The 12,453-nt window shown below is 37.4% G+C and overlaps 1 protein-coding gene across 2 annotated transcripts; it reads right to left on the bottom strand.

Moving 5' to 3' along the window:
- Positions 1-235: 235 nt before the first annotated feature.
- On the bottom strand, positions 236-12,453 carry odad3 (outer dynein arm docking complex subunit 3). 2 transcript variants are annotated; one of them, XM_081380703.1, is made up of 13 exons: positions 12,246-12,453; positions 11,929-12,041; positions 11,743-11,820; positions 11,431-11,610; positions 10,822-10,923; positions 7,592-7,717; positions 7,114-7,236; positions 5,257-5,400; positions 4,982-5,142; positions 4,675-4,831; positions 1,871-2,020; positions 1,611-1,695; positions 236-780 (listed from the first exon to the last, which is right to left on the bottom strand). In XM_081380703.1, exons 1-13 carry the CDS (start codon positions 12,328-12,330, stop codon positions 650-652), a joined length of 1,635 nt encoding a protein of 544 aa, XP_081236829.1. In that variant the 5' UTR covers positions 12,331-12,453; the 3' UTR covers positions 236-649. The 2 variants fall into 2 exon arrangements, with proteins under 2 accessions (XP_081236829.1, XP_081236830.1); XM_081380704.1 differs by having other exon boundaries at positions 520-780; positions 4,675-4,828; positions 12,246-12,443.

Genomic DNA, 12,453 nt, shown 5'->3' with positions numbered 1-12,453 from the left:
GTTTATTTAATCAAAAATACAATAAAACAACATTGTGAAATATTACAATATAAAGTATTTTTGAATATATTTTAAAATGTAATTTATTCCTATGATCAAAGCTGAATTTTCAGCATCATTAGTGTCACACGATTCTGATTTAGTGCTGAAGAAGCGTTTCTTTTTATTATTATCAATGGTAAAAACAGTTTTGCTGCTATTTTTTAAGTGTGGAAGCAGTGATCATTTTTTTTTCGAGAATGGAAAGTTCAAAAGATCAGCATTCTTTTGTAAAATTATAAACGTCACTGACGGTGTGCGCATGTATGCAATCAATTCTAGCAACAATCAAGGGACCCACAGGACATTTGTCAAATTCTGTGCTGAGATCGTATCTCGGCTTTATCTTCAACACAGGCGTCACATGTGTCATGTGAGAACTGAGATCACCAGGTGTCACGTTAAGAGTCTTCTGGCATGCAAGCAATCATGCACAAACACGCAGCTAATACATTTACAGTATTAAAATCAAACTACATCAACTGAGTAATTCCTTTATTTTCCAAAGCATTAATGTGCAGACATACAGAAGGGAGATAAAGCTACAGCTGATCATGTTTTAAACTGTCAAAGGTTGATGAACACTCCAGTGTCTCGAATCTGGATCAGATCAGAGTTTGCCCTTCCTCTTTTTAATGCGAGTCTTCCTCTTGGTGTTTGTGTCAATGATTGACTGCGACTGTTGCTTCAGGGTGACACGGGTGATGATATCACCCTCATCGTCGCCACTGTCGTCCTCATCTGTTGACAGAAAAGACATGCAGGTGGTGTGTAAGGTGTGTGTCAGCTCTGTGCTAAACGTAATGGTTCTGTTATTGTTCCCTGTACATATGGATCAACAGCATTCATAGTTCCCATGTACGTAGGCCAGTCTCAATCACACACACACACACACACACACAATCACACGTAAATGTGATCTGGCCTTTGAGACATTAACAAATCCACCACCACTCTGTACAACAGAACAGACTGAGGAATGGAACTAAATCAGAAGAGCACAGGTGAACATCTTGATAAGAGGGAGCTTTTGAACTGTGTACATCAAAATACACATGGCCGTTCCTGGTCAAGAGCTTTCCAAGTTCACAAACCAGTGATCACTGGTGCAAAATGGAAATCAGAGTGCCCAAGATAAAGTATAATGGGAAAAAAGATGAAATTGTGAGATAGAAAAGTAAATTCTAGCATAAAATATTTAAATGAATCAAGAAATGTCATAAGTATTACAAAACATTGAAATTCTGAGATAAGTCAATTATGGCAAAATAATAATTATCAGGAAAAGTCATAAATATTACAAAAAAAATCAAAATTATGACAATTATGGCATAAATGTAAATGATCAAGAAAAGTCATAATTACAAAAAGTTTAAATTAAAAAGTCAATTATAACATAAAAAGATGGGAAAAGATGAAATTAAAACAAAGTTATAGAAAAAATATAATAATTGTGACAAAACATTTAGACTTTTTAATCTCATAATTATAACGTGGTATTTCACCAAAGCATGATTTTTCTTTTATGTGGCAGAAATGATATTCCATGGTGATATGAGCTAGTGTCTCACCATCAACAGAGTCCTGTTTCTGGGTCTCATGCAACTGAATGCGCGTGTTGTGCTGGGGTAGTTTTCCTGCTATCCTGGCAGAGAACTGCAAAGGGGCATGAAATAAACAACATATTAGTAAGCGTTATTTTACAACTTCCAAGAAAGTAAAATATGACATATATTCCTAAAGTAAACAAAACAGTCAATGTTTCCCTAGTTACAAATCTTCAACAAGCCAAAATACAATAACAGCAACTTGACTAATCATTGTTCCTCACCTCCTCTTCCTCCATCTCCTTCAGGATGGTTGCCAGATCTTTGCCCTGCAGTTCCTCCTTCAGAAGCATCAGTTTCTGCTCAGCCTCAGACATCAGCTGCAGTGTTTGTTCTTCTGAGTCTGGAGACAGCTGTGGTGTCGGACCCTTCATCTGACAGAGACCAAGAGGAATACTCAGATATTTCTAATCTCTGCTCAGCTTCATACATTTCATGCAAGCATCGTTTGAGTGTAAAAACGTTTCCTTAATCACTAACTAAAGAGAAGACATCCCTGGACACTTTTTAATGAATTTTTCTTATGCAGTTTCTACTAAATTTAAAAAAAAATAAAAATAAATTCTAATACACTATCTATGTATGTCTCCAACGCGCATTCACGAGAGCACCACAACGCATACGCGTGTGTGTGTGTGTGTGTGGTGATGACGCAGCAGCTGGCGTTCTGACATATAACCTGCAAGCAGGAAGATGCATGCGAGGTCGTGCATGCTTCGTGGTGCTCTCGTGAACGCACATTAGAGAGACTGATACAGAAGAGAAGAAATTACTGAATAAAGTCGACATTTTGTTTTTTTTGGCGCACAAAGTATTCTCATCGCTTCATAAAATTAAGGTTGAACCACTGTAGTCCCATGGAGTATTTTATCGATGTATTTCCTACCTTTTTGGGCCTTCAAAGTGTTAATTAAATAGCTGTCAATGGAGCCCCACCTGAGCCACTGGATTTCATCAAAAATATCTTAATTTGTGTTCTGAATAGGGGTGACCCCGAATAGTCGAAGATTCGATGCTTCCATTGGAGGAGCCTGATTCGACTACCGATCTCACGGTCGAATCTTCGCAGAGGTGTTATGAAACAAGGATCATGCCACTTTGGCTATATGAGGGTGCTCAATGTCTGATTTAACATAGAACTACCGGTTTTCTGTCAATACGTTAATATTCAGCCTATTCTGATAATGCTGTATATAAAAATGTGCAAAGAAAGAAGCTTTTAATAAATATTTTTTAACGTGCGTGAATAAATCAAAACACCCCGTGACAGATTTAAGTTTCACTTTCAATCCAGGAGCGTCTTGGCGGCAAGGATTTAAATCTTTAACGATGTCTGGGATAAGAAAATCTTAAGTGTGAATGTACACCATCAGAAAGGTATTCTCCAAGGCTGGATTTAGGAAAACCATGATCGCACTTCTGCCGACCAACGTTAACAAGTTGGTTTTCCACGGGACATTCATGAAAGCAATGCGTTCCAATAGTAAAGCGTTTTCTTTACATAATTTGATATTTTAATTTAACTATTTTAGGAGATTAAGTCGTTAAACGTTTTTAACAATGAGTATTTTAGAATGTATTTATCTGCGCGCACAAAAGACTCCAACGGACACAGACAGAGTGAAAGACTGGATTTTTTTTCTCTCGATCAGGTAGGGTAGGCTACAAGTGATTTCAAAACTTTTCAGCCAGGTCTCATTTGATTTTTGGATGCTGTGAACATTTTAGCTAAAAAGACTGCAACTCCCGTTTAGCATTTGTTGTTTCTGCAGTTAAAAAGACAAAGTTGAAAATTCTGGCTACTATCGTTATTTTAATAATTTCTTTATTTTAGGGCTGTCAAAAGATTAATCGCATCCAAAATAAAAGTTTGTGTTTAAATATGTGTGTACTGTGTATAATTAAATTTGTATATATAAATACACACACATGCTTGTATATATTTAAGAAAAATTTGTAATTTATATATAAAAAAAATTATATTTATATATAATATAAATTATATATAAATATATACTGTATATGTATGCAAATATTTCTTAAATATATAGATGCATGTGTGTATTTATATATACAAAATAATTATACAGAGTACACACACATATATTAAGTAAACAAACTTATTTTGGATGCGATTAATCTTTTGACAGCCCTACTTTATTTTTATTTTATTTATTGATCTGTCAGGGTTATCTAATCTATTTGTGGCTTGTGTTTTGAATATATGTTCTCCTGCATTTTGCACACATTTGCTCCTCATTTTGTGACTTGATTCTGATTTATTTCGTTTCGTATTTTTATTTATTAGAAAGGTATATTCTGTTCTAATTTAATTTTGTAAATTAATTGTTTATTTTTTCGGTGCATTGATGTTGTGCTGTACTTAGAGCCTGCTCGCACAGGTAATTTAGCCGATTTAATTTGATTTGCATGTGAAATGCAAATCCTGTCTGCAGTTTCTGGAGTTATTTATGTAATTTTTTTAGTTTTATTGATCCAAAATGTTTTTTATACATTTTCTTCTATATCTTTGTGTGATTTTTCTGTACATCGCGGCTTTGAAATGTTAAAGCCCCGCCCCCACCCCCATACACATGATTCGACTATTAGTCGACTATAGGCAAGATTTGGCGATTCTGATTCGACTATGAAAATCCATAGTCGGGGACACCCCTAGTTCTGAAGATGAACGAAGGTCTTAAGGGTTTGGAACGACATGAGGGTGAGTAATGACAGAATTTTTCATTTTTGGGTGAACTAACCCTTTAACCAGGTTCACGAAAAGCCATGTTTTGTGGAGTATGTTTAGGCCTGGTGTCACAGACAGGGTTTAGATTAAGCCTGGATTAGGCCTAAGCTTTTATAAACATACCATAGAAAAAAAAGACAATGTCACGGACATATTTGAAGATATTAAAACAGTTAAGTTTAAACAGCTCAAATATGCATTTTAGTCTGGGACTCGGCTTAAGCCTTGTCTGTGAAACCAGGGGGTTTATGTATTTGACAAGATTCATTAGTACCGTACCAGTGGTATGTGCTGTAGTTTGTCACTGAGCTGCTTCACTCCTGCTTTGACAGTGTTTAGCGTATGTCTGAGTCTGTCCAGACGATCTTTAACTGCGTCACGGCGCAGCTGCTCCTGCTGCAGCTGACGCTCACAATCCTGCAGCATCTGCTGGCTGCTAAACAACCAAACACATGCACAGAAGAGAATTAGAGAGCTGACAGAGGACAATAATGTTATGTTATTACTCAGCCACAATAACAGAGCATGTGAAGTGATATCATAGCACTAGTATTCATTTCATACTGCCTACAATGTCTGCTCTCACCTTAAGAGTTCAGTTTCTCGTGAGTATTTCATATCCTGAAGCTGAGCTTGCAGTGTATTCCTCTCTTCCTTCAGTTGAAGCAGCATTCTCTCATTTTCTGCCTTCATCTTCTCCAAATGTTCCTGTGTTTCTCCCTGAGAGATAAACCGGTCCACTATTTCCTATTACAAGAGAAATACGGAATAAACATTGCTTAACACAAGAACAGAATTAACATTGCTTAACAAGGAGTAATCTATAGACACTGAAGACAACTGAATGTAATCTGTCCTCACCCTTGAGTCTGTGACTCCAGTGGTCTCCTTGATTTGCTGGAAAGCTTCCTCAAAAGTAGAGATGGCTTCCACTTCTTCTACTGCGTTGGCACTGCGCTGGGCCTCGCTGCTCAGCTCATCGGGGTGCATGGCCGCCCACTGGGGCTAGACGTAACAGACGGAAGGGGAATGGAGGGGAGATGGCTGAATAAACTCGACAAAATCATTCTGAGAAACCTTTTTTGGCCAAGCGGAGAAGGCTTAGTGAAAAGAACGATCTAAAATAAATGTTGAGAAAGATACACTACCGGTCAAAAGGTCAGTATACTTAAAGTCCCCGTGAACCGGAAGTTGCAAACGACTTTTCTCCAGTGTTATGACGTATTTCCCAGTGAAACAGAATATTGAACAGAGGGCAGGGTTTTACTCTAGCGCTCCTCCTCTCCATCTCTGCTCATAGCAGACTAACGGTTTGAGGGGAGTGGTTACGCGTTGCCCAAACCAATTCCTCAAACCTACGTCATCGGAGAAGGTCCTCCAATGCAGAGGGGAGGGGCATTTTCAGATTTTGATTAAAGATTACCATGGTAAAAAAAATTTTTTTTAAATATTTTCTTGCACGGATTAATTGTTCACCACAAGACTAGTAATATGCGCTAACAAAGTAAATAGGGTCAATTTTGATTTCATGGGGACTTTAAAACATTTTTTTTTATGTTTTTGAAAGATGCCTCTTATGCTCACCAAGGCTGCCTTTATTTGATAAAAAATACAGTAAAAAAAAAAAACAGAAGATTGTGTTAAATTTTTATTGTTTTAAAATGACTTTTCTATTGGAATATATTTTAAAATGTAATTTATTCCTGTGATGGTAAAGCTGAATTTTCAGCATCATCACATGAATGATCCTTCAGAAATCATTCTAATGTGCTGATTTGATGCTCAGTTATTATCAATTATTAATGGTGCTCAATTATTAATAATGGTTTTTATCAGTAATGGAAAATATTCATATTTTTGTGGAAACTGTGAGTGTCTTTATGGTCATTTCTAATCAATTTAATGCATCCTTGCTTAATAAAAGTTTTAATTTCTCTCTTTTTTTTTTTTTTTTAAACCTTTGAACGGTAGTGTATCACAGTTCACACAAAACTATTAAAGAGATACTTCACCGATTATCATTAAGCTTTGTATCAGTAGAAACCCGGTAGTATTTTTGAATGACCATGCTTCCCTCCCTCATTGTATTTCATCCACATGAGCCAAAAATACATTTTCTGGCTTTTCTCAGTCTAGAAGGCACCAACTTCTAAAATAATTTCACATTTCTACTACATAAAAGACCTAATTTAAATACACATTCATCTTTCCAGCGGTGAAATATCCCTTTAAGCAGCAAAAACTCTTTTTCAACATTGATAATAATAAGAAAAGTTACTTGAGCACCAAATCCATATTAGAATGATTTCTGAAGAATCATGTGACATTGAAGACGAAAAATATGGCTTTGCATCACAGGCATAAATTATATATTAAAATAGAAAATAGGCTATTTTAAATTGTTATCATATATTTCACAATATTACTGTATTTCTCAATAAAAAAAAAGTAGCTTTGGTGAGCATAAGAGACTTTACAAAATCATAATTAATCCAAGCTTTTGAGTAGTATATACTCATAAATAGTTGAATTGTCTATTTTATTATTATTTGTGTGTTGTGAGCTTTGCAGCATGCCTAACACCAAGCTCTATTAACATTAATTGCGAGTCCAGTCTCCTGTGCACTTCACATGAGAAGTGCTACTAGTATGACACACATATTTGTATGGTTCTTAGAGTATTGCATTGTTAGCTGATGAGTGATGGACGATGCTTACTCTTCTCTTCATCCTCTCTGCCTGAGCAATCCTCTCCTCCGCCTGCTTCTTGTAGCGGGAGAGGATTTTCTCTCGCTCTCTGCGCTCTCTGTACACCTGCTCCTCCTGAAGCTGCAGCTCAGCCTGGACACACACACACACCTTAATGAAATGAGGCATTTATAGAGCGCTTTATTTTGTACTACTGTACACCCAAAGCACTCTACAATCAGATCAGGGGGTCTCCCCTCAACCACCACCAGTGTGCAGCATCCACTGTCAGAACAATGGCGCCAGTACGCTCACCACACACCCACTATAGCTGGAGAGGAGAGAGAGTGATAAAGCCAATTGAGGATTCTTATTAGTAGGCCATGATTGATAAAGGCAAACGGAGGGAATTTGGGCAGGACACCGGAGTTACACCCCTACTCGTTACGAGAATCATTACATCTCATAACATTTTTTTTTTATCATTTATTAAATGTTTTGTCTTTACCTTGGCTGCATCCTTTGACAAGTGAGCGTCACTGTTCATGACCTGTAGTTCTTTGAGCACTTGTGTCTGCCGGTGGATCTCTGCCTCCATCCTGTCCAGCTGGGGCTGAAATGTAAGACTGTCTTCCTGAAGAAACAAATAAGAGGATAATCATAAATGTTTATTTACCATGCTGTTCAAAAGATTGGGGTCGCTGTGAGTTTTAATCTTAAAGGAGAACTCCGGTCAATTTTAACATTGAGCTCATTTTTGTGTAAATTTGGAGTGCTGTCAGTACAGAGAACAACGTCAAAAATCGGTGTTGCCTACACCGTGTTATCCTCTTTTTAAAATTTGCACCCTGTTGACTTCAATGGGGCAAGTTTTAAACCTGCTTTTAGCCTCTTAACATCCTTGATGTGTCATTACAAGTGCACAGCTAATGTGAGTGATTCCTTCAGAGTGAACATGGGTGAATCTGACTGCAGTAGATGTGGAAGATATGAATAAAAATGATGTTATTTCAGCCAGCGCACATACCTGTATTTACTTCCTGTTTTCGGTCGAAGTCCATAGTAATCGATTGTCGAGTTCACGCGCGTGATCATAGGTAACTAAACCCATGCGTGTGAACTCGACAATCAATTACTATGGTCTTCAACTGTTTTAACCAAGGTTTTAAAGTTCGCCCAAAAATGAAAATTCTGTCATCATTTACTCACCCTCATGTGGTTCCAAACCCTTAAGACTTTCGTTCATCTTCGGCAAATGAAGATGTTTTTCTGTCCCTCCATTGACAGCCTATGCAACAACCACTTTCAAGCCCCAGAAAGGGAGTAACATCATTTCATGATTTAACATCATGATTTAACATCATTAAAGGAATAGTTCACTTTAAAATGAAAATTCTGTCATCATATACTCACCCTCATGTTGTTTCAAACCTGTATGAATTTCTTTCTTCTGCTGAACAGAAAGGAAGATATTTAGAAGAATGTCAGTAACCACAGTTTCTGGGTCCCATTGACTTCCATAGTATATTTTTTTCCTACTATGGAAGTCTATGGTACCAAAAACTGTCTGGTTACTGACATTCTTCTAAATATCTTCCTTTCTCTTCAGCAGAAGAAAGAAATTCATACAGGTTTGAAACAACATGAGGGTGAGTATATGATGACAGAATTTTCATTTTAAAGTGAACTATTCCTTTAAAATAATCCATGTGTCTCCAGTGGTTTATCCTCAACTTAATGAAGCGACACGAGTGCTTTGTTTGTGCAAAAAAATACAATTTACCACTTTATTCGCAAAATATTAATCTCCATTGCGCGTTCATGAGAGCACTATGGCGCATGTGTGTTGTGTTTACGCAAAAGCGCATGCTGGAGATTAATATTTTGTAAATAAGGTGGTAAATTATGTTTGTTTTTGCGCAAAGCAGATTACTTTAATAATGTCTATACTACCTTTCTGGAACTTGCGTCAGGACTCTGGTTTGATCTTCAGCCTTTCTGCTGTGTTTGTCTTGTGTCTTGATTGTCAGTTCACCTCACTCTACCATCACAGCTGAATCCCATCCTAATCAGTGCTCTCGCTCTCATTACCCACACACCTGTTTCCCATTTTCCGCACTGATTTTTTCCACTACTTAGGCTTCTCTCTTTCTTTGGTTCTCTGTCAGTGTGTCTTGGTTTCCGTCAGCTTCATCACTGTCCCCTTGCCTGAAAGTCTTGTTTTGGTTGCTTCTAAACCTTTAAAGCCTTGTCTGATTATTTAATCCTGTTTTGTTGTTTATTTGCCTAGTAGGGATGGGGAAATGAACCCTCATGAATCACTGAGGCTTCCCCCTGACTGTTCCGGGAAAAGATTCAAAGCTTTGAGAGTGTCGAGAACAGCGCCACCTGGTGCTTATTTAAAATAAAGCAGCCAGAAGCCTGTGTTAGAAGCTCTGGCAGATGAAGCAACCACAACACACTCCATAGTTTCAATGTTATGTGTACAAATAAATGCCTTACGTGTTTGTGTTTGATTTGTTCATTAAATAAATTCATTTTCCCATTAAAGTGTGAGAATAAAATATAATAGCTTATAAGCGTATGATTCAATAAAATTTAATGTAGGCTCTCTCTCTCTCTCTCTCTCTCTCTCTCTCCCCCCACACACAATGAATAAGGACATTGTCTGATAGGATCGTCTGTTATTAAATGTCAATATCAATAATTGTAAATATCAACCAGACCGAGGTAACAATGACTCGTAGTTCGAGCCTTCTGACACCCAAAGCGAAACGCGCACGTGACTGGACAGAAAGTGAGGCTTCGTTTGTCATCGATCACGTGACTCTAGTAAACCAATACACGCCTCGATACGGGGCTTCACTACAAACTGTGTCGCTTATGTGATACGCGCATTGAAGCTTCAGTGTCATATGTAACATCACTATTGCCTAGTTCCTGTTCCCTATCTCGACTCAGCTTGCTCACCTGGTTTTTGACCCCCCCTGCTTTCGTCCTGGACTATTGCCTTGGCTTCTTCCTTGAAACTGTTGGTCCGCTACTGGTTTTGACCCCAGCCTGTCCATTGGACTTCACCTCTGTCTCGCCCTCTTACTTGGTGGCTCGGCTACCAATTTATTTTATGTTTTGCATTGTTTTCCTTCAACCTTTTGGACAATAAATCCTATTCTCAATTGATCTGCTCTTGGGTTCCTGTTGTCCCTGCACCTCCCTAACAGCTTGAAAGTGGTAGTTGCGTAGCTGTCAATGGAGGGACAGAAAGCGCTCAGATTTCATAAAAAAGATCTTCATTTGTGTTCCGAAGATGAAGAGTAATTAATGACAGAATTTTCATTTTTGGTTGAAATAACCCTTTAATGAAAGAAGTCTTTTATGCTCACCTATACAATTTAAAAGAACTGTTCTATTTTAATCTATTTTATAATGTAATCTTTCCCTGTGATCAAAGCTGAATTTTCAGCAGCCATTACTCTTCAGTGTCACATGATCCTTCCGAAATGATTCTAATATGCTGATTTGGTGCTCAAGAAACATTTCTTATTATTATAAGAATAAGAATATCTTTTGAATGGTAGTGTATGAGTGTCATTGGATAAACTGGATTGCTTAAATTTTCCCCATCACATATATGGGGTATCATGCTTTATAATATGTTTGTATGTTTATGTTGGGTTTATGTTTGTGTGCTGTGTCAGTCTGTACATGAATCCAGTTCATCTGTTCTTTCTCAGATACCTGTAGGTGGTCCTTCAGTTTGAGGTATCCTCGCATTATGTGCTCTGCTTCATGATGTTTCAGCTGCGTTTTCTCCAATCGGTTTTCCAGAATGCGCAATTTCTATACAACAAGCACACAAGTTCATTCATTTTCTTGCTTGAACTAACATATTTAATTGTGCTCATCAATACAGGGCGGGTAAACACTCTGCTTACCACTAATCATGACAGAGAGGAAGACGAAAGACTTGAGAGAAGGAAGAAGAGAATTTACATAGGAAGAATGACCACTTAGGGAAACTTATTGGCAGTGTTCCCTTCTTTACTGTAATTCTCATTATGGTATGCAAAAAAATCTTATTTTCGCGGATTGTTTAGATTGTATAATAATAATAGTAATAATAAAACATTGTGGGCATGGTTTTGGACTGGATCATTTTCAGTTTTTTTATTTTTATTTTTTTTAAATTAGCCTACAGAAAAGAGAAATTGGGACAAAAATGATTTAAATGGAAAAAAGGCTTCATTTTCTAACTGCTTTTTTTCCATTGGAAACCTGGACGATTCTTAAATTGTACGATTCACCAGTGTTCACCCAAAATGCACAGAAAAAAAATACAGTTTCTACCTTTTCCTCCTCCTCTAGTTTCTGGTTGTCAGGCAGAGGGCTTCTGCTCTGTGGCTTCATGTTCTGGTACTGGAGCTTCAAGTCCTCAAAATGCTGCCTCTGTGTCTGAGTGGTGTGTTTCATAGCATTCAGCTTCTTTATTTTATCAGACACCTCCTTCTCCAGCACCGTCCGAGCTGACTGCACAACAAAAATTTCTGTCAACCACAAGTTATATGCAGGTGATTCTGTAACCACGGGCAATTTAACTGGAGAGTACAAGTGAAAGAAGTGAAAAAAAAAAACGTTTTTAAATAACTTTAAATAACCCACCTTAACAGACATGTTCCTGAATGATGCTTTCTCAATCCCACGGCCATGAAAAACATCCTTGATTGCTTGTTCATCTCCCTGGACAACCATGACCAATATATGCATCAAATACACCTACAACGTTACTTAAATTATATGGTTATGTTTTAACATTACATATGTGTGTGCGTGTTCATAATGTCTGACCTCAGCCAGTTTCTTGTGCAGGTTTTTATTCTCATGTCTAAGCTGAAAGATGGTTTCTCTGTTCTTCTTGATGGCAGACTGAGAGCTTTCGAAATACGCGCTTCTGTCTCCCTCTAGTGGACAGAGTGAAAAACAGGTGTAATCTCTTTCCTTGAGAATACATGATTAATAAGAACAATAATAAGAAAACAATTTAAATATTTATTACTCCACTACTTTAGCAATATTACTGAACATTTAAGCAAGTTTTAAGTTAACGTTAACTGGTTTAGCTTAATTAGTAAGTCTTTATTAGTAAATCAGTAATAAAAACTTACCCAGAAGTTGAATTTTTCTTTGGAGCTCCGAAATTTGATTATGGATAGGGTGCTTGATGCCCCTTGAGACAGCCGTGCCAGGCATTTTTATTGTTTTGAGGTTTAAATTTGGATTTCTGTCTCTACCGCCGTGCCAACAGCCTCCTCGTTTGTGTCTGAAACTCGATGCTTAGCAACTGCACCACAGAAGCTCAGTGGCTCTCAACCT

Source organism: Scardinius erythrophthalmus, assembly GCF_964197995.2.
Source record: "Scardinius erythrophthalmus genome assembly, chromosome: 12".
Classification (NCBI taxonomy): Eukaryota; Metazoa; Chordata; class Actinopteri; order Cypriniformes; family Leuciscidae; genus Scardinius; species Scardinius erythrophthalmus.
Note: the sequence above shows the minus strand (reverse complement) of the source record. Positions and strands in the feature narration are given on the sequence as shown.